General features: G+C 31.8%; 1 protein-coding gene across 5 annotated transcripts in view; it reads left to right on the top strand.

The window, feature by feature from the left end:
* Positions 1 to 1,119: 1,119 nt before the first annotated feature.
* Positions 1,120 to 21,969, top strand: part of LOC100882988 (scavenger receptor class B member 1) — a 51,802-nt gene continuing 30,952 nt past the window's right edge. Inside the window, exons 1-2 of one of the 5 annotated variants that reach the window (XM_012280710.2) lie at positions 1,123 to 1,279; positions 14,943 to 15,015. In XM_012280710.2, coding sequence (XP_012136100.2) covers positions 15,003 to 15,015 — 13 coding nt within the window. In that variant the 5' untranslated portion in view covers positions 1,123 to 1,279; positions 14,943 to 15,002. Of the gene's footprint in view, positions 1,280 to 2,262; positions 2,282 to 14,942; positions 15,016 to 18,010; positions 18,839 to 20,203; positions 20,325 to 21,969 lie in introns of those variants that run through there. The other 4 variants (XM_012280711.2, XM_012280709.2, XM_076533069.1 and 1 more) reach the window with 4 other exon arrangements.

The following is a 21,969-nucleotide window of genomic DNA, read 5'->3' as shown; positions in this document are numbered from 1 at the left end:
AAGTCATGATACCATTGATAATGTCAGATCAATTTCATTCATTTACATAAATTATAAGATCAATTTCGTGGATAACTCAGACAAATTCAATTCTTCGTTTTGTGAAAAAATATCTTAAGTTAAAATTAGATTTATGTATTGACCTAATACAAGTGTACTAATGTTGAAACATAACCTTTGAAAAAGCTGGGTCATTTATGACCTACATTTACAATATTCATATAAAGTATCTCAGTGACTGCTACAGAACAATATCTTTGCTACTATCAATAATATCAGGGAATGCTCGAGGAATTGACTCAAACGGACACGTACGATGTGATGTATTTTTTCCAAGGTTATTTCCGAGATTTCAGTCATGAATTTTTTAAATGGATTTGTACGCTTTTTTATGTAGATTCTATGGAACACTTTGTATGAAGTATTAGGTTAATTTTTAAAAAGTTAACAAGGAGTCAGTCTATTCAAAGATTCAAAGATTCAAAGACTTATACATTAATAACCAAAGAAATGATCAAAGTTCTAATGTTCCAAAACTTCAAATCCCCAAATCTGCAAAATAAAAGAATCCCAATATTCAAAAATTTCCAAATCCCAAAGTCATATAAAAATGAATATCTCAATCCACCTCTGCAATTTTACATTTCTTCCCGTACACCATAAAGTCATCGGTTATCAAACAATTGATGCATGATCCAATAAATAGAAATACAGTGACCGATTCTGACGTCAAAGGTTAAGTATCGCAGCCACGCATACGCACTAATCATAAACATATTAATAATTAAATTGCAAACCTATCCATGTTATTCCACATGAATCACAATCGATACAAAGAAAAAAATAAAAAAACATTCCCTATCGTTTAATTCAATATGTACGAGAATAACAAATTACATCAACGAAACAATTTAATTAACTATCGACTGTTATGTAATGCCTAATGATTTTATAATAATATAACACCCACGCAACTTCTAATACATAGTATGTTATAGCTCTAAACGGACGATCCAATTCCTTATCAGTCCGTAGAGGCAACTGTCGGTTATCAGTGAACGATTTCAGAATGTTTCGAAAAAGGAAGAAAAAAACGTCCCCGACGAATCGAACTATTGCGTTCAGTGCTAGAGTGGTCGTCGTTGAAGACGTCCAATACTGCACTGAAATTCTTCTCCAAAATCGAAATTATAATTCGGAAATCGTGATCGGCCTGGTGTGAAGTGTGGAATTTCATTGTTCAAGATGTTCTGTTACGCTAGGATACCGAAAATAATCCGTAAGTAAGAAATCCCTTTATAAGACCATAACTATTTAATGGCCACAACTATTTTATTCAAATCTTAGGTCTATATGATCTTAAATTATAATTACATTTTTATAAGTAACTGCATATGGTGCTCTTAAATATTTTCTTTACATCAATATATGTAGTCGACACATATATTTCAATTTTACATTTATCTCGCAAGTATTTTAAATTTGACAGAAATAAATTGAAAATTTAAAAAAATTATAACGTGTGTCAATTGTGGAGACTATAGGTACTCATACTGATTACATTAGTAGAACATTAAGAATTTTAAATATAAATCTTCTGTTGACAATTACATTACTCACATTTAAATAAAAATAAATTACAGACGAAGCTTCAAAGCTAGTTAAATTTTTTTTAATTTATCAATATCAGATGTAAGATGTGTTACAATTTAGAACACAAATTAATATCACCATAACATCAGTAAAATCGAAAAATTATATTTTCCAACATACTACAATAATGTATAGGCTAACTCAGTTAAGAGTGTTGCAAGTCTTACACACTCATTTTGTAATAATAATAAAATCACTGTACCATTCTCCATCTTATCCACCATACTTGCACAAAACAGTCAGTTTTCAACATAACCTACAAGTTTCGTAAGTAGGTCTACTTTCTTCAATTAAATGCTTGGAAGTTATTTTCCCGTCAATTACATTAGTGCAATCAGTAAATAACATAATTGTGACAAAAAGATTTCATTCGAATTCCGCTACAAGGATGAAGTTTGTTTTTCATTCTCTATCTGTGCGAACGAAGCTTGTAATCGTCATTGTTTTGATTCTTTCTTCCTCATTGAGGAGAATGTGACAAGAGCGGCGTGTTCTTAAATACAAATTGCGAAATGACCATGACCGTAAATATACCGGGACAGTTAACCTGAATTACAATTTACATCTCGTACAACGTTCGGGTGAAAATCAACGTGAAATGGAAATTCAATGTTTTCGGTTTCTATGTGTGAGTTGCTATGCATTTAACCGTTAAAATTGGACAGGTAACGTTTCGAATAATCATGTTGTTATAGTGTATATTTGTGTGTAGTTGTAACTGGGATTTTTGTAGAGAGAATTTTGGGAAGTTGGGATATTGGAAGCTGATAGCTTGGGAATTTGGGGACTTGGAGATTAGAGGATCTTGTAATTTGGGGATTTGGAGATTTTGGGCAGTTGAGGATTTGGGTATTTGGGTATTTGGGGATTTGGAGATTTGGGGATTTGGGGATTTGAGGATTTGAGGATTTGGGAATTTGGGGATTTGGGGTTGGAGATTTGGGAATTTGGGGATTTGAGAGTTTGGAGATTTGGGATTTTGTGGATTTGGAGATTTTGGGCATTTGAGGATTTGGGGATTTGGGGATTTGGAGATTTTGGGCATTTGAGGATTTGGGAATTTGGGAATTTGGGGGTTTGGAGATTTGGGAATTTGGGGATTTGAGGGTTTGAAGATTTGGGAATTTGGGGATTTGGGGGTTTAGAGATTTGGGAATTTGAAGATTTGAAAGTCAGGAGATCTGGACATTTGAAAATTTGAGATTTGAAGATTTGGAAATTTGAGGATTTGGGGATTTGAGGATTTGGGGATTTGGGGATTTAGGGATTTGGGGATTTGGAGCTTTAGAGATTAGGTAACTAGAGAATTGGAAACTTTGGAATTAGAAATTAGGAAATTAGGATGTTGGGAAATCAGGAAATTAGAATGGACGAAAATCCACAGCCCTCCGCAACGATAGTGCTGATCTAAATTTGGCGAAATTAAAGCACTGATTATCGTGTTGAATCTCGAATGCACAAAACGAAGACGCAAAATCGTGCCTCATTTGTATCAACGTTAATAAAATACCAGGAAATATTAATACTGCAATCATGACAAATCAATGGTTTTGACGTCTTCCGTGACTAAATGAAAAACCTTGTGTTGAAATGATTGAATCGTGGATAATTTATACAGATCACTATGACGTTAGCAAATAACGAAGTACAAAAGTACACTAGATTTATTAAAATTTCAAATTTTTAATTTTTTAATTGATAATTTCCCGAATTTCTGCATTTGACAATGTCTAAATTATGAAAATATTAAATTTTACATCTAAAAACTCGAATTTTCCAAATTTTCTTTATAAATATATGTAATTCTCTGTTATGATATTATGTAGATATTTTAAATCCAACTTATTTGCATTTATTTGCACAATAACAAGAATTTGTTTATAAACAGAAGGAAAATTAAAAGACGGATGTTGACATACATATACGCACACACATCGCGTTAGATGATTTTTTTGTAAAAATGTATATTTCCTTTGTAGAAATAGAAACAGAATACGTCTGACTCTACAATTAGTAATCTATCATTTCTTATGAAATCTAGAATTAACATAGTCTGTAAGGAAACGACAAAAAAGCTGATAAAAGATTATATCTTTGAAGGATAATAATAATTGCAGCACCAGCTGAAATTAAAATTGCAATAATTTTTTTTATTCAATGACTATTTTTATCTAGTCTTCAATATAACACTAATTTGTAAAATGGAATTTTTCTTTAATTCCAGAAAATAGTTTCCTTATTACCCACTTTGCAAATATTTCTACTTCTTATAACACCTTTTCACAATATTTTACAACAAAATATTAATAAATTTAAAAAATAGAAAAAAGAAAAATGTTAAGAGACTTACGAATTATTTTTCAAAATTAACCATTATTTCCATAAACTTTATTATATAAAATACTCTATGAAAATAGTTATATAATAAAGAAGTTTTTACGTGTTTCTAAATCATTTTGTAACTTTCATTCCACTTTGTACTATATCAAATTAATTAGCACGTAATTGTAAGGTAATAATAGCATTATAAAAGCTGAATTGAAAATTATACTCATGACGATCAATCAATCAAGGTAACAAGTTTTATTCCATTATTCACAGTGCATTAAAAAAATTTGACGCGTTTCATCACATGTCAGATCGTTTGATGAATTATGACAAGTTAAGCAAACACCCGGAAGGTTTGCAATTTTGTAATTTGTACGCTTGTTAAAAAAACATGAATGTTTACAATTGATACGTTTGATATAACGTCTGATTATAAGAATGATCTGTAACACTGCTAGTTTAATGTCAACGAAAATTAAAACTGAAAAAATTAGATTAAAAGTACAATTTACATTTGTTAAAACCTGAAAATTTGGAATTACAAAGATTCAGAACTAAATTTTCAAGCTTTTTCTATTTTGAATTTTCTAAATTTTCCAGTTCCTAAGTTTCCAAGTCTCCAAATTCACAAACTTTAAAATTTTTTAATTTGAAATTTAGTATCAACGTAAAAATTTAAAAGTTACTGAATTTCAGATTTCGTAAATTTTCTACTTTATCCATGTTTAGTACTTCTATTTTTATTATATTAAAGTATATATTGATCGACAACGTGCAGGTAATACCACGTTTTAATTACCACTTTTTCCTACCACTATAATTTTGTTTATTCATCGTGAAACTGGAACGACAGAAAACGGAAATCGTCAATATTGACGACAGAGTGATTGATTACCTAACAGACTAGATTTCGTAAAAAATAACTTTTTTATCATGCCTTAATTGTGATCGTATATGTCGATTAATTGCACGTTACTGATACAATTCAAATGCGTAGTTATTTTGTTACAAATAAGAGAACGTTTCATGTTAGTCACAATTCTAATTGCTTTCATTGCATTATCCCCTTTATGACGAAAGCATGAATATACAATTTTGTCGATTTTAGTTATTTTTCATTTTTACGTTTCTGATGTGACATTCATATAACGTGTGTGGTGTATATACATAGCACACGTGTACCATTTTGAGGTTAAGTTGGGCAACGTTTAAAAATTATGTACCATTGTAGGATTAGATTTAATCTTATTATAGTTAATTCTATATTTTCTTGACTAAAATCTAAGAAAATATTGAAAATAATTTTAAAAGAAATATTTACTATTTATTATTCTTAAGAACCACTTAGAAGAACCAGTCATATGAAAACCACTTTAACAAATTAATAAAACTAAGAATTGTAAGGCAAGACTATTAGTCCATTAAAAAACAAAAGACTAAATAAAATATATTATCTACATTACATTTTGAAGCAGTAATAAAGAGTTCACAATTTACATTATAATACACCTAGACTCGAAAAAAGAGAATTTGCAATATATAAGAGTATGCAGAATATTATGTCTCTCATCGTTATACGTAGATAGAAAGAAGTAACAGACCTAATGACCCCAGTACGACTCCCTTTTGTTCTTTTCATGCATTTGCATTTATTAAACGATAACTCGATATCATTTGACCTACGTTTTAATTGCAAAGCGGCAAAGCCATTCTTTACTACGGTAAAAGTGTTGCGAATTTTCGCTGAATTAATATGAGGTCATCCTTACTGGGTCACATAAGAAACATGAACATAATTCTTTTACGAACGATTACAAAAAATGTTTCACGTCAAAACATCGCTTTAAAACGTCACAAAGATTTACACGCGGCATTACTTCCCTTTTAAAGTACAATCAGCAGACATAATTGTACGAGTCTACTGTATTTAATAAGAGCTCAAGTATTGATTTCTTATTTATCAATAATATTTAATTCTAATAATATTAATAATTAACATTAAGTGATATATACATGAATAACATTAAGCGATATTACATACATAAATAACATGAAGCGATATTATATACATAAATAACATTAGTAATGTGTAATATGTTAATACTATATTAACATATATTATATGCATGCATTAAACTTTAATAAAATTTCAAACTTTACATTCGATGAATAGAAATTGATATTTTAAATCAGCGGCTAATAACAATTAATGTCTCTACTTAATTTTCGACGACAGATTTATATTATTTCAATCAATAACATTTCACGACGAACTGTCAATCGAATTTAATCAACATCAAAAAATCCTTTATCGATGACCAACGCAACCGAGATGTCCAATATTTAAATAATCGTTCCACGTTTTAATTTAAACAAATGATGCATTATTGGTCTCCTACATCCATTAAATGTCTCTCAACATTTATTATCTTTTAACTTAATTGGAGTTACTTTTACTTTTATCATATGTGACTGTTTCAGAAACAGTGCACGTTGAGAAAATAGCCACGCTTCCAACAGTCTGTTTTTATGTAAAAGAAACTGGTTGGAAAACAAGAACAGGTAGACTAGCTTTGAAATTCCCCGTCCATTTGTTTTTCCTTTTCGTCCATTGACGTCACGCTGCGAAACCCTTTTAGCCTTTGTCCGAAACGCGGCCCTAGCTGAAATCGACATTTTTAAGGCTCGCACGAAAATAACATGCACTATAAACGGCCACGATATGCGAACCGCTGCTAATCCTGACTTTTTATATCGCTGAGCATGAATTAAAGAAAAAATCTTGTCTCTCGTATATAGTTTTTTTCTTTTTGTGGACTTAATCGTAGTACGCTTGGGGATTCGATTGGTCTGCAAGATAGTGATCAGAAAATTTGATAAAGAAAATAGTTATAGTATTTTGAATTTGGAAGGTATAAATTCTTTTAAAACTAATGTGAGGGTAGATAGGTATAATTTCAGTGGTCTTAAATTTACTCACTGATTAGAATCACTCACTCATCAAATTCACTCATCAAAATTTACCAAGAGTGAAAATTGCTATAAGTATATCAACAAGAAGACTTGTAAAGTTAAGTCAGTTTCAAAGAATTTTAAAGTAATAGATATTTCTGTCATAAGTACTTGTCACATCACATATGTTAATATGTGAGTAAAGTTCATGTAAAACCATATACTATTTCATACTATTTACTGTACATGATTAAAATGTTGATACAATATAATACTTATGCACGTACCACTTGTCACATCACATTTGCCACGTTACATATGTTAATATGTGAGTAAAGTTCATTTAGAACCACATACTATTTCATACAACTTACTGTACGCCATTAAAATGTTGTTACAATGTAATTCTTATGCACGTATCAAATTTCCCAAATTGTGACACAAACAGAACTATTTTCTGCTGCTCGTTTCTTCATCGAAAGCACCCATAACTGATCAATACGATAAGCTTCATTTTCATAAAAAAATATCATGTTTTGAAAGATACTATAAAAAGAGTCATCAAGATGTCCGGACATCAAGATATTCTATAAAATTCGATGTTTCTTTTGTATATACGATCGTTGATGATAATAAATGAGGACAATTCACCTACTGTCCAATGTCACCCTGCTCATCAACCAAATGAATCGTTTTTAAAATTTGAAATGCACGAACGATCTTTTTTATCGATGATATGTAATACGGATGCAGAAGTTCTTTGTGAATGGAAAAAGGATCGACGAGACGAGGAGTCAAGGAGACCCAAGTTCATCGACAAGAATGAGCATTTTATTGTTTTTTTTATAGATAGTTCCCTTTATAACCTTCACGTTCAGTGGAACCTTGTTTTAATCTCTTTTGAAATATAAGACAACTGCGTAGCTAACTGCACTAGCTTAGTCACGGTGGATTCAAATTTTATGCGACTAAATTATTAAGAGGATTAGTATTAATGTGAGATGAGGAATTAACAAGTCAAATTTGAAAATTGAAAGAAAAATTAAAAAATTCATCATGTTAAGAACAGCAACGTTTTGCACTCGCTTATAATGCATATTATAAAAGAAAAAGTGGAGCTGAATAAATATTGTTTTACTATTTTCAATACTTTATATTTAAATGCTTAACACAATTCATTAAAAATGAATTAATAACATACCAATAAATTTAGAAGCAGAATTTGGAAAGTTCTGACTTAGCCTAACCTATAAAACCTAACCTACAAAATGTCTCTATATTTTCCGCTATACTTTCTGTAAAAGTTTAAATAAAATTAAACTACACATGACTGTATATGATAAGAAGATTTATATCACGATTAACTCAGCTATTGTCGTTCAAGGATTAATCTTTTTATAGATACATAGTTCGATGGCATAGTCAATAGTTCTGCAAAGGAACAAGGATTCAATTACATAATCGCGAAGAAGTGCAACGTTAAATCTAAAGAAGTTACAAGATATCAAATTACATAATTTTCGATACGAATGTAAAGATAATTCAATTGCCCGGATGTTATCGGGTCATCAATAAAATTTTCATTCATATTTTCTTCGGACACGAATCTTCCGCAATGACGAAACCTCCGTTTATTTATTTCATACGTATTGAATTATCTTTGAACTCTAATCTTGTACATGCTTCGATCGCAAAGTTTTGACCTCAAAATTATAACTTGATTAATTGTTTTGAGGAAATCAGTTTCTCGATAAAATGCAGCAGATATTAACACTGCAACGTATTTTAATCAGCTACGCATAATACTTTGTAAAATAAGAACGTGGTTGGAAAATGAAAAATGATAATAGGGTTGGTAATTTTTTGTAAAAAGAAATACGATGTAGACGATTCTAGACTTTGGATTACTAGTGTGAAATTGCAGAAATTATGTAACGAACACATAGTGGGGCAGAATCCTAAGAAATAATTTAAGATATACATCATGACAGTTTTTTGATATCGAATACCGAATCTCATTAAGCCAATAAAAAAAGTGTTAGATGATAAATCACGTATGTGCGTTTGATTACAATTTTCTTAGTGTCTCTGAAGTGATTTATCCGTTTACTGATTCGGTTAAGCGATTTAATCATCCAAATATATTTTTGTTAAATTTCAAACTTAACCTAACTCGACGAAAAATATTGCTAGTATCTTAACGTATACTGTATTTGAAAAAAATCTAACTAGATCTATCGTCAAATAGAGAATTATAATAAAAATCCGTAATTTCATGCAAACACGTGTTTATCGTTTATAACAACGTAGACGATTATATAACGCGAACGGCACGTGTGAAAGTAAAAGAATATAAACCAGATAAAATTATACAAAACAAATTATGTGTATCTAATCCACGATTTGACCCAGACCTGACCTACTTCTAACGTCAACTTAATCGAATAGTAACCTACATTCGACTTACCAGTTTGAGTTATCGTTTCCACGTTGAAGAAACAGTGTATGGACAGTGGAGAAGGATCATAAATCAAAATTTACACGCTAGTCTGTCCGTTCGACTTTATTGTTAGACTCCGTTGCCTGGAAAATAGATGAATTATCCTTTCGGTTAATTAACGGTTATTGTAACGCGTAATGCGGCGCTTGTTTTGTACCCAGTGAGCGCGTTACGTTAATATTCATGAAATTACGCTCCTGAAGTTCTGAAAAATTAAAGGTCACGGTCGTTCAAATTGTTAGTCGGAAAACGATTTTTTCGGACGTTCCACAAATTTTAGATAACAAAAGATCGACATGTTAATTATATATAAAATGATCAGAAATAGAATATACAAGAAATTAATTTGAGTAGAAATATCGCTAAAAATACGAATGCATGTTTAAATGGAAGACTTGCATTCTAAATAAAAAAAGAGATGATATCGAAAAAATCGGAAATGATAATAAAGTAATCAATTTTTTCGTGCTGGATAAAATATTTGTTTTTCATGTAATTAGCAGTTTCGTGATGTCAGCAAAATTTTCTGTAGTAAGAACGAGAATGCTGCGAATTAGTTCGAAATCTATTGTATAACACCCGTAAGAGCAATAATTTTGCAAAACTGTATTTGTACAATATAATCCATAACCTAAAAATGTGTGATTTGGAAATGTGTATAAATTAAGTTTGAAAATTTTTAACAGGAAAGTTGAAAACCTGCAACTTTTTACAAGAAAAATAATTGAAAATTAAACCCGCTGATACTAATGCTATTTTTGAGTCAATATAAAATTCGGATTGTGAAAAAGTCGAATAGAAAGCAAAACGTAGGGAAATAGGTTTGTGTGTCGCTTTAATCCGATACGTGGCACGGAATATTTCGAATTATACATCTTTAGCATGTACATCAATTACATTAGCATTACACGGGAATGTGAAACCATGAATTTATCAGTTTTCTTTTTTTTTCATTTGTATCATTTCAGTCGTAGATTGCTGATCGAATCGTACTGGAATAGTCAGATAAACAGAGTAATTCTTGGTAATCCGTGAAACACACATCCTTCATAAACTAGACACAATTATGCATGTTTGTGCTATATGACTTACAAGTCGACGCAAAAAGTGGTGACAATTAAAAAGAAATACAGCGAACATGTTTTCATTTTCATACTTTGATATTAGTACGATAGCAATTACATTGCACAATTCTTTGCTTTGCAACTTAGATTTTGTTTTAGTCGATGCTTGAAAATTATGGGAGAGATTATCTATGTTAAAGAATTCGACGGAAATTGAATTTCTCTTTTCATAGATAGGTGTAAATATTCATATTTCAGAATTGTATTTTATATTATAATATGTACGGAATGGATTATTAATCTTTTTAAGATGGGTACGTTTTATTTATGGATACGATTTGAGACATTCGCTGGGTGAACAAAATAAGTAGGTTCTCGATAATTTCGCGCGTTCGGGGCTCTATGAAATCTGAACTTCTCAACTTTTACATTTCTATATTTTTACATCTTCAAGTTGTCGAACTTCTAAGTTTCTAAATATCCAAATTTACAGTGACGATGTTTAAAATCTTTTGATTTACAAATTGCAATTTGACCATTTAACATCTGGAATTTCTATATTTCTGAATTTTCATGCCAAAAAATGTCTACATTTCTAAATTCACAAGCTACCAAATTTCTAAGTTTCAAAATTTATTACCATTTTTAATATTCTCAAATAGAATCAAAATTTATTTGCGAAGGTTATATACTGTAAATCATATGACAAAATAGCGGCGTATATTTTGCACTTTCTTCGTGTACCTGTTTCTTTTTCTGTCACCGAAGTTTCCAGAAGATATCCAAATCAGATATGCAAATTGCCCACCGAGTAGAAGCAATTTGGTGTACAGGAAACGATGAGACGTCACAGATAAACTGGGAATTTCGTATATGCTGTATCATCCGCAACTATTTACCGATTCTATGCCTGGTTTTACGTCAACCCATAACAATGTGTTCATTGAATCAGTTTGCAAAAAGATAAAAGAGAAAACGAGTCGAAGACTCCGTCATCAAAAACGTAAAAAGAATCTGTCGGATAATTTCTGCGTCTCGAAGGGGAACAGTAAAGCAGAATTCGACAAAAATGCTTCGATAAATAAAATAGTAAAATATCGTAACGAATATTCTAACGTAATTATTGTCCTCTCAGAGAGTCGAATGTTAATTTTTCTGGCGTTCGTTCAGAAAATCCCGGTTCATTGTCCTCGGAGGTATTCTCAATCTAATCACCCCTCGGTCAACAGACACTGCTCTGAAAGAACAAAAGGGTTAAAGAGTGAAGTGATATCGAGAACGGAATACAACCTTCTATCGCTTTTGTTGTGTTACAAGAAGTCACGGCAATTGAGCTCTAGTCCCGTTAATCGCGCAAGGTTAATGGAACGTAGGATCGTACATATTCTGTAGCAATAATTAAACACCTAATAATAGAATTCATAATTAAGATACTTGACGTGGATGTTAAATATATAATATTGCAGTAACATAGTTATATTTTTACTGTTTCAAAGTATATCATAGCGAGTAATATGAAGTTGCGGAAGTGCAACATAGTTATATTTTTAGTAAACATTTCAAATATTAAGGAGTTAATTTATATTGAAAGAAAAATTCATGTGTACACAAACAGCAATTCTATCATTTGTTTGTTTCTTTATTTTATTTGCAATTTTAAAATATCAAACAAGGATTGCTAACTTTATACAACGAACTTTAATTTGTTTATATTTTAAATTTTGTATGCACTGAAAATATAAAATACATAATATATATAATACATAAAATATAAAACAGTCTGTAGAGAAATCAAACTTTCAGATGTTCTGTTTTTCAATTATGAAAGTTTGTTTTACCTTCTGCGATTGTTGTACTAATATTGGTTCGAGTGTATAGTAACTTAATATACTGTTTAGAACAATTTCCACTGATTTTACAAGATGTGGAGCAAACACGTGTGTAGTGGCGTGGTAGCGGTATAATTGGCGTACATGAAGTCATTTGAAATTGAAAGTACCATAAACGTTTCAGCTTTAATCATCGTTGCATGGATTATATCTTGTTTAATTTTACATGACGCGTTTAACATTGCAAGAATTAGCTGCTGAAATTATTGATACCTCATAAAATATTCATATTCCGTATTATTTAAGCGGTAATAGCATTATTAAAATAAATTAATGTTTATAAAATCATCGTGGAATTATCTTACCTGTTCGTTAAAATAATAACAAAGTGCGATACTTCAGAATTATCGTTTGCATATTACTCGAAGGTTTATGCGCCGAACTGTATGTGTCGAAGGTAAATTTTCATAAATCGTGCTCATTAGCATAAGCTTCGATTAAATTGCATATGACTTCATTTATACACAGTCACAATAATAAACTTCCCGCGTTTAAGAGCTACAAAAAATAAAAAACATTTAATCGCAACAAAATGTAAAATACTAAAAAATATGCAAAGGAAATAGAGTTGGATACTTATAGAATTAATCGTATACATTGAGAATGAGTAAAAAGTTTCTCGTTGAACTTTTTCTTCGTTTTTTGCAATATTTTCCTCGCGTATGAAACATAATGAGGAGTACGCTGGTTCGACGAACTTTGTTTCGAGAAACAGAAGTAAAAAGCATGAGAAGAATTGAACGCGTGAAATACCACAGTGAAAACGAGCATAATGCAATACGGGGTAATCGTAATTATTCAAATCACTGATCGTTTTTTCGATCTCAACTTTCCAGGTGCTACATGAAGAAATTAATGTATACACCAGCCAAATTCGCAACCTTCACATTCTTTTTCTACAGAATTATTTAGCGAAAATGAATAACATTTGTAAACGTAAACATCATTCTTGTCATGCTCTCAGTAATTTTGTAATTTATTTGTTGTTGAATTTGAAGGATACGAAATAAATGAAAATATTTGGTGATCAGAGTAATGAGAAGCTAGATTTAATTTTTTGGCACATATTTCAAGTAACTTCGATTCTCTTTTCTTAGTAAGCTTCTTCAATTTTCTGTAATAAAATACAGTAGATTTTTCATTAATGAAATCTGTTGGTAAACAGTTATTAAATATTGAATATTCAGTTCTGTTATTTATTCATTTCGATGTTGATAGGAGAATTATGACAGTGATTCAGCACGAGACATCGCGTGATTCTATAGCTGAGTTAGCAAGTGTACACGCGATACCGCGTGATCGTATTTCGGGTTAACGATCGAGTACCGCGTGATTAGACAGTTCTGTTTTGTTAATGTGAAAGTGAGAACTATAGGATAAAATTTATGGTACCGATTACCCGTGACATTCATGGCAGTCAACGCGTTAACACGTTGACCGTCACGGTAAAAATAACCATATCTAGTACGGCACACGATGAAATGAATTATTAATACCTTGATTGCCGTGAGGGTCATTGATGACCGACGTAACAAAAATGTAGTGTACTTGAATTGTTGAGAAAAGCGAAAACAGAAGACAAATTTTATGTAGCATTACTCTTATAATTGCTGATAAATGAAACTGCGAGTGTTTATATAGTTATTAATAACGCATCAGAGTATTAGCAAGTGCCATTCTTTCTTGTTCTTTTAATCTCTTCTAATTTTACTATTATTTATTGTTCTAATATTTTTTACCTACACATCATATTTTATATTAACTAAGACATTTATTGATTTTTTCAGAATTTTGTTATTATTATTTTATTCTGTTAATTTTTTAATGTTCTCTAACTTCATCATTGTTATTGTTCTATTATTAAATAATATTGTAGCACTACATTATATTTTGTAGTATTTAATAATTAAGAATTATATTAATTTTTCCTGAACAATAACACATATCATCAAAGTTATTATTTGTTAATTACAATTACATGCACTTCATCGAAGACAATAAATTATTCATTAGCTCAATAAGAATTACACTTTCACATCTCACTATACACGCCCATCGCGGCCATTTTGAAAATCTTTACTAATAATTAATTTCCTCAATAAAATTCTTCAATCTACACATGTTACACTGATTAAATGCAATAATAGTTAAATATTATGTCAAAACAGTGTTCAATGAAGTGACTACAGTAATTTCGCAGTATTATTGTATTTATTCACCGTGAAGTGCATGTCACGGTTACAAGTGTACTTATTGCACAGTTAAGAAAGAGATTTATAGAGAAGGTAATCGCTCCTAAGAAAGAAATTAAGAGCAACTGGATTCTTTAAAATGGTATTATTAGAATAGTTTGAGGCGAATTCACCTTTAGAATTTGCCTTTAGAGTCGCGTCTTTAGAATCGTGGGTGGCTGGAGAGAGGGGGGCAACATCTTTTGTCGTTGGCTTCTTTCCTCCTGCAAGTGTTTAGTAACTCGTGCAATCTCGTGAAATAAAGACTGAGTTTATTATTATATTCTATAGTAAAATAAAGTTTCTTTTATCCGATTAATTTTAGATGACTGTTCCATTGCTGTCCTAACCTCAATAGGTATCTTGAATATTTAGAAGCTGGACAATGCGCTTAGAAGGTCGTATTTACGTTACACATACAAAAAATTACGCATGCGTGTTGGAAAGGTCCAGAATGATCTAAAGGAAAGGCGGCGGAAATCGTCTGACCTTAACATTTTATTAAAGTCAAGTCTATAGTACTTTACGAAATCTGATTCTTTCATCTCTCTTTTCATATTTAACGTAAAATTATATTAATAATTTTAGTTCTATTAAGAACTGTGTTTCTGATGCAAAATTGAACACAATAAACTTTGTATGATATATTTGAAAATTTCATATTCCATCTGTTTAAATTAATGAAACCTTTTTCTTCCAGTTTAACATTTTTTACAATATGTGTAAATTACGGACGTTGTTAAGGATGATTACATTACACAAATGACACAGAAGTACAAAAGATTTTAATATAAAATACGTCATAACGCGAAATTAAGGAAGTCGTTTATTTTTTTGCGAAAACAACCAGTTATGCAGGTGAACACTATAATTTCCACAGATTCAAATAATGATATTACACATTGGAAATGCTGAATTTATTATAAAAACTGATCTAATTACTGGGATTCTTGAAATTTGATATATACACATTGCTTCATTTATGATTTATAAAATGAAGGATAGCAGAAACTGCGTATTAAGGAACTTTCCGAAACCTTACTCGTTGATACTTCCTGTAAAGTCACCCAATTTTCATATTTTTTCCGACTCGTTGACCAAAGACGCTACGAAAACAAATTCTGATCATTTGAGGTCATTGTCTTGTAAGTCCTTTCAAGGATGCGGCGTAAAAGAATAGGTTGCCTCGCTCTTACGGGTTTATTTCATTAAATTAAAACAGGATCAAAAGCGCTCATGTAGCTTACCCCTCGAACGGGGTCTCTCCAGTAATTACTTGAACCAGTTTGCAGTCAAGGACATCTTGTATTCTGTAAATTTCAAGGTTCCGCAAAAAAACTTCGCGTGGAATAATTGAAATTCTAATGTGCGTTTACTACCATTTCTAATGTAGTTCTCAGCAGTAAATTCAAATTAAATTCTTCTTTTTCACTTAAATTTTAAATGCGTGACCTTTTTAACGATGATGAAATTTTTAATTTTCTAACATTCTAAAAATTATAATTTTCTGATATTTCCTACTGCTTTGTAGAAAAAATGTACCACAACCAAAAATTAATTGACATAACACGATTTTTATTTCCTGTATTCTTCACGCAATTCAATGACGTCACATTAATTGCTCATCAATTTTTCCAAACGATTATCCGGAAACTTCTTCAACAGACAAGAAAATAACCTAAAAAACCAATTCGTCCCAGCAAAAAAGAATTCTACGTTCATCGAATCATAGTAGACAAGAACTAGATAAATGCACTTTGATATAGCAAAAGAAATTAGTAATTTAAGCAAGTAGGCGTTCCTTTACGTTCCGTCACGTTGACAAATGTCTCGTTTGTAGTGCGCAGCTGCTAGTACTTGAAACTGGATTTTAGACAAAAAAAAATGTTACAATTATATTCACAGGATGATCGCTGACGTACACAGTATGTACGTATCTACTAGCATGAATGCGCAAAATATGAGATCAGCAGGAACATTTATCGTGACATTTTACTGTGACATATGTGAAAACAAGTAAAACTTGGCTACATGAAATATTTCCGGTCTTTGTTTACGGAAGAACTGTTTTAGAAAACATTTTCGCTGACAAAGATACATAAATTAAATGAAAATTCTGTAAATATATTTGTAAATTTTAACGGAACTTCATTCTGAAGCATTTATACAGAGAAAAAGTTTTAGATGAGACTCGCGTGAGCTAAATTCTCTCAAAATCAAAGCCATCGCACGTCCATGCATCTTGAAGAACGTTCTTCTGCTACAAATGACGATTTTAGTCCCCTTTGGAAGTTTTACACGACTTTTGCGACCGGAATTTAACTGAGAGGTTTTCGAGGTCGAAAACACAGAAAATAAAAGAATAGAACCCGAGTGAGGTTTTGAAATGACGGCTCCGATGCAAAAAGAAGTATCAACGTGATTACAATTTGATTCGGGTGTCCCAAGTATGAGAAAACGAATTCTGCATATCATTTTAAATCAATACTGCTATTAGTGAGAGATGATGATGCTCCGCTATAAATTATCCATTTTCTTCATTTTTTAATCGAGATACGATTTTGTCAAGTCATTAAAAACAAGATATTTTCTACGAAATATGACATAAATATTCATAAGGGTTTGACAAAAATAAGGAAAAGGTTTATTGGGAATGATAGTCGATCATATATTTTACACTTAATAAAATTCCACAATTCCGAAGATTCAGAGTTTCAAAATCTTATTTCAAATTCTTAAAGTTAAAGTAATTTAATTAACCATAATTTCAGAGCTTTGAAGCTTCAAAATTCAAAAAGATTACAAAATTCTGAAATAGCAAAATTTTCTCAAAATTTGGAAATAGTAAAATCCCAAAGTGCCAAACTTTTCAAAATTAAACACACGTCCAATGTCCCAAACTCAAAACATCCTAAAATCCACAAAATTCAAAATGGAGAAGTGCAGAAAATTCTAAAGTCATCCGAAGCTTCAAGAATTGAAATCCTAGACTACCAAAGATTGAAAGTCCAAAGGTTCAAAAATTCCAAAGTCCCTAATCAACCCCAAGAAATAACCCATAGAAAGTTGATCTCTCTAATGAGTTTAAACTCTCGCAAATTGCCCCAGATATATAACTCTCCATAACCGAGCACCGATCTAAAAACCAGCCACTCTCCAGGAATCTGTTCACGACGCGCGAATCTTGCTCCAGATAGAGAAGCGTATCGAGCAAGTGTACACAACGTAGTAAAGCATCCGTGTATCCTGTGACGCATAATCGATCGCAACAATTCCATTGACCTTTGATCGTTGCAAACGAACGGCACACTGCAATTGTCGCGCAACGGCGACGATCTTCGCGTCCACCACCAAAGGAAACGGTGATCTTTTTCACCTGTCGAGGTGGGGCCGTGGACCCGTTCGCCGATTGGCCGCTAGTCCACGTGCTACGTACCATGATCGACCGGTTGAAACCGAAGTGGGGATCGGAATGACTATAACAGATTTTTTGGACCCAACCGATCCACGCTTTCATCACTTTTCTACAGAAGCGCTTCGCACGCGGTTCGCACCGGGATCCGAGAGAACGAGCAGCATATATACCGTGGACGGTGGACGAATTATTTCTAGCCATCTTATATATGTAGGCGTTCTGAAAGGCAGGCTCGTTGTTGGACAACGCAACGATAAGTGCAAGTATTTCGCGAAGACGAGTTCATCCGACGTGTTGAAGCGACTCCGAGAGCTGCCGTTGAAATTTTGAGGGTTGTTGCCGCTAGTGTGACGAAAAGACTTCATATGCGTTATCTATCGTGATCGGAAATATTTCGATACCGGTGCGGTCGATTAGCGTTACCATGTGGAACGACTGATCGATTCGAATCTGATACGTGTTGACAGAAGTTTAATCTCGGTCCCGTTTGTTTACCGTGCGAATAGGTGGACTCTTGACTGTACGATCAGTGAATTCCCTCGCGTAATTTGTGCGATTCCTTGAACTTTCGTTGTTCGAGTGTCAGGACATCATGAAGGACTTCATGATGATATGGAATCGAATCGCCGGCCGACGATACTCGAGCGTCAACGTGAATCAGAACCAGAGCGATACCAGCGAGTCGGAAGACATTAATATTGCCAGCAGGACGAGCAACTTGAGGAGAAAATCGTCCATCGTGGTGAATCGATTCTTTAACGCGGCGATATCTGTGCATACCGAGGGAAGACCGAAATGGCCAAGGAGTAAGTAGTCGACGATAAATTAATCGGGTAACGAGAGGATGGGGTACACGATCGTTCGAAAGTAAAACTGTGCACAACGTTTCTTGACGACTGCGTGAGACCGGTCAGCTGGTAAGAGCAATGTACGACCTTCGTAACATCGATTTCGTATGAACTTGACCCAATTATGGACGACGGATTATAATTTTTACGTGACACTGCGAATTAAGAGATTTATGTGCTCTGCAATTTTTAAGATTCGGCTGATTGAACATCTAGGGTCTCATGAAGTTTGAACATTTATGAACTTATGCATTTGGACGCTAATTTAGTACTTACATTTAGTTATTTTACTTTACTACATAAATGTTTGAAAATTGAACAATGTCAAAGTGTGATAGAAAATGTAAAAACCATTTGATAAATAATTGAATATAAAAATTTGAAAATGTGAGGATAAATATTTCGGAACTCAAAATATATCAACCTAGAAATTTAGAAATTTTTGAAAAATTGAAAGTTAATTTGAAAACTTGAGTCCTAAGGATTGAGTTTGCCATCTAACTGTAGATATGAGTTCCTATCTCCGAGTTCGGAAAAATGATTGCTCTTCGATTTGCTCGACCTCCATAAGTGGCTTACATTTAGATTAAACCAGTTTTCCGTAGGTCTTGCAGTGCTCTTATAAACGCTCTCGATAGCAGAGTATCTTCATAAGATTCAAATTACAATTTCAAAAAACTGCAAATAACGAGTAGTTTATTCGATTAGAAATGTATATGAAGATTTTCGTATAAACATAAAAAGCAAGACAGTTATTCGTAGCTGAGGTGTAACGATATAGAGATAGTTTGCTTCTACATTTCACGGGATAAACCAGTTTAACGGTAATAAAATTGATGGAAACGCTATAATGTTTTACTGACTCACTCGACACTCATAAAAATCGAAACGATGGATCAAGCATTGGGAACGAGTTAAATTGAGTAATCAAGTAAATTAATTATTAGGTCATCTTGTTTGTAAAAAATAACGAGTCAGGATGACAGTTGAATACAAAATATTGAACATTAAGAAAATGCAAAAAAATTTGTTAATTCACTGCATCTTCCTTTGTGACATTAATAATTCATTTTGACAACGTTTGTGCAAACTTTTTATACGTGTTTTTGTTTTGTTTATTAAACTATTCCCATTCATATGTAGTACATTGTTCCAAGTCATTGGCAATGTAAAGTCGACGATCATTTTTATATAATACTGCAGCAAGGTTGAGGCCTTGGTGGAAAAACTTGATGGTCGATCGAAGAACCATAGCTTTTCCATCGTATGCTTATTTCTTTTACGTATACTAATTCATAAAATCGTCGATATTATTTTTTGCAGTTAATTTGGTGAACAATGAGTTTGAAGAATAAATCATGACAGGTTTTGATATCTTAATATTGAAAACATGTGTCAGAAATTGTTAAATGAATTTTGAGGAGGAAGATTAAAAAATTTCAGGGTAAGAAAAAGCGAATTTAATTATGTTAAAGAGTTACCACAAATGCAAAATTTAACTTTTTGTACAGCACTGTTATCTAAAATATATTCGGTAGCACCTATATGCAAATATTCTGCATGTTCATAATATACATATAGAACGAAGATCAATCAATTATAGTATTTCAGCAATAAATCGTGCAAGGTTAAGATATAATACTTTTAATTCCACGTTAAGCATATATAGGTCAAGTGTGAATTTTTAATTCTTTATGAGAGTCTATTACGTATTTCAGTGGGAACGATTTGCAAGATTAATGTAATAGATTCGTTTTAAAATTACAGGTATAACAAAGCATTGAGGTCCTAAAATTTAATAATTGCAAAGTCCATAATTTCAGCGTTCAAAAAATTCAGAACCAAAAATCTAATAATAATTGTAACGAACTAAATAATTATCATAGAACGTAAAAAAAATTAAAATTTAAATGAAATAAAATTATTGGTAGATTTTGGGACTTCAATGCAATATACGTTGAAATAGAAATCGGTATGCGGATGCAATATGAAACTACATATCTTGAAAGAAACAGTCGTTGCTCGGTGGCATTTGAGAACTGATTCTTTTATTCGCGCATGTAACGTCTTGAATATTAAAACATCCCCGGAATAAGAGCTAATTACTTCCTACTTCGTGTCTGTAAACTTGTAATACTTCTACATTAACGCTCTGATTCGCACCTAGAATCGAATCACTGCATCCGATAGAATTGCACGGAAGAATTTTTAGATGCATTTGCAACACGTGCTGCATCGCAAGATGTGTTCGACATGTGTTCGATTAAAATTTAATTTTGTTAATAGTTAATATTTCCGGTGAAAAAAATTATCGTCCAAAAAGAAAACAGTAGTTGTTTAATTAGAAGTATTAATTGTTACTCTCAATAATAATTAATTTTAGTGACCGATCTAAATAATTAACCATAGTTAATATTGATGGGTGGTTTGTTAATTTTATTGTCACTTATGAAAGAATGATCAATTATTCTTGTAGCCATTTTTGAGACCTCTGAGAATTTAAACGCTTTAAGAAGAAAAGACAAGGAAAGTCAATAATTTAATTACTAAGACGATGACTAAAATTCGATTCATGCTTCTAAATTATGCGCATCGAAATTATTTTTCACTGTGCTCGCTGTTTTAATAAGTGTTAAAAAAACATATTTCCATAATATAATTATCGGTAACAAGTTTTTGTTTAATACTTGCTTCGACTTAGCATATTTCGCGTTTGACCTCTTCGGACCTTTCTATCACAAAATATGAAACAAATAACAATTCATGAGTCATTTCAAATTTAAATTTGAGATAAATAATTGAAATAATTTAAAAACTTTTTTTGTGACATTGCAACCATCTAATACTCTTTTTCACATAGAATGATGCAACAATTTACTTAGAAAAACATAAATATGCAGCTCTTGTTCAAAAAAAGCAAAGGTCACTGCGAAATAGCGACACTTTAAATATCCGTCTATAATTAGTCTGCTTTGCGCAATCAAACAAATTTTATTTATAAAATGAATAAGAGATAATGTACAGATAAGTTTAAATAGAACATCAAGCATGATTTACCAATCATTTTATGAAAGAGAAATTACCAATGT

This window comes from Megachile rotundata, chromosome 1, assembly GCF_050947335.1.
Source record: "Megachile rotundata isolate GNS110a chromosome 1, iyMegRotu1, whole genome shotgun sequence".
NCBI classification, from domain to species: domain Eukaryota; kingdom Metazoa; phylum Arthropoda; class Insecta; order Hymenoptera; family Megachilidae; genus Megachile; species Megachile rotundata.
This window is presented reverse-complemented; position numbering and strand designations above follow the sequence as displayed.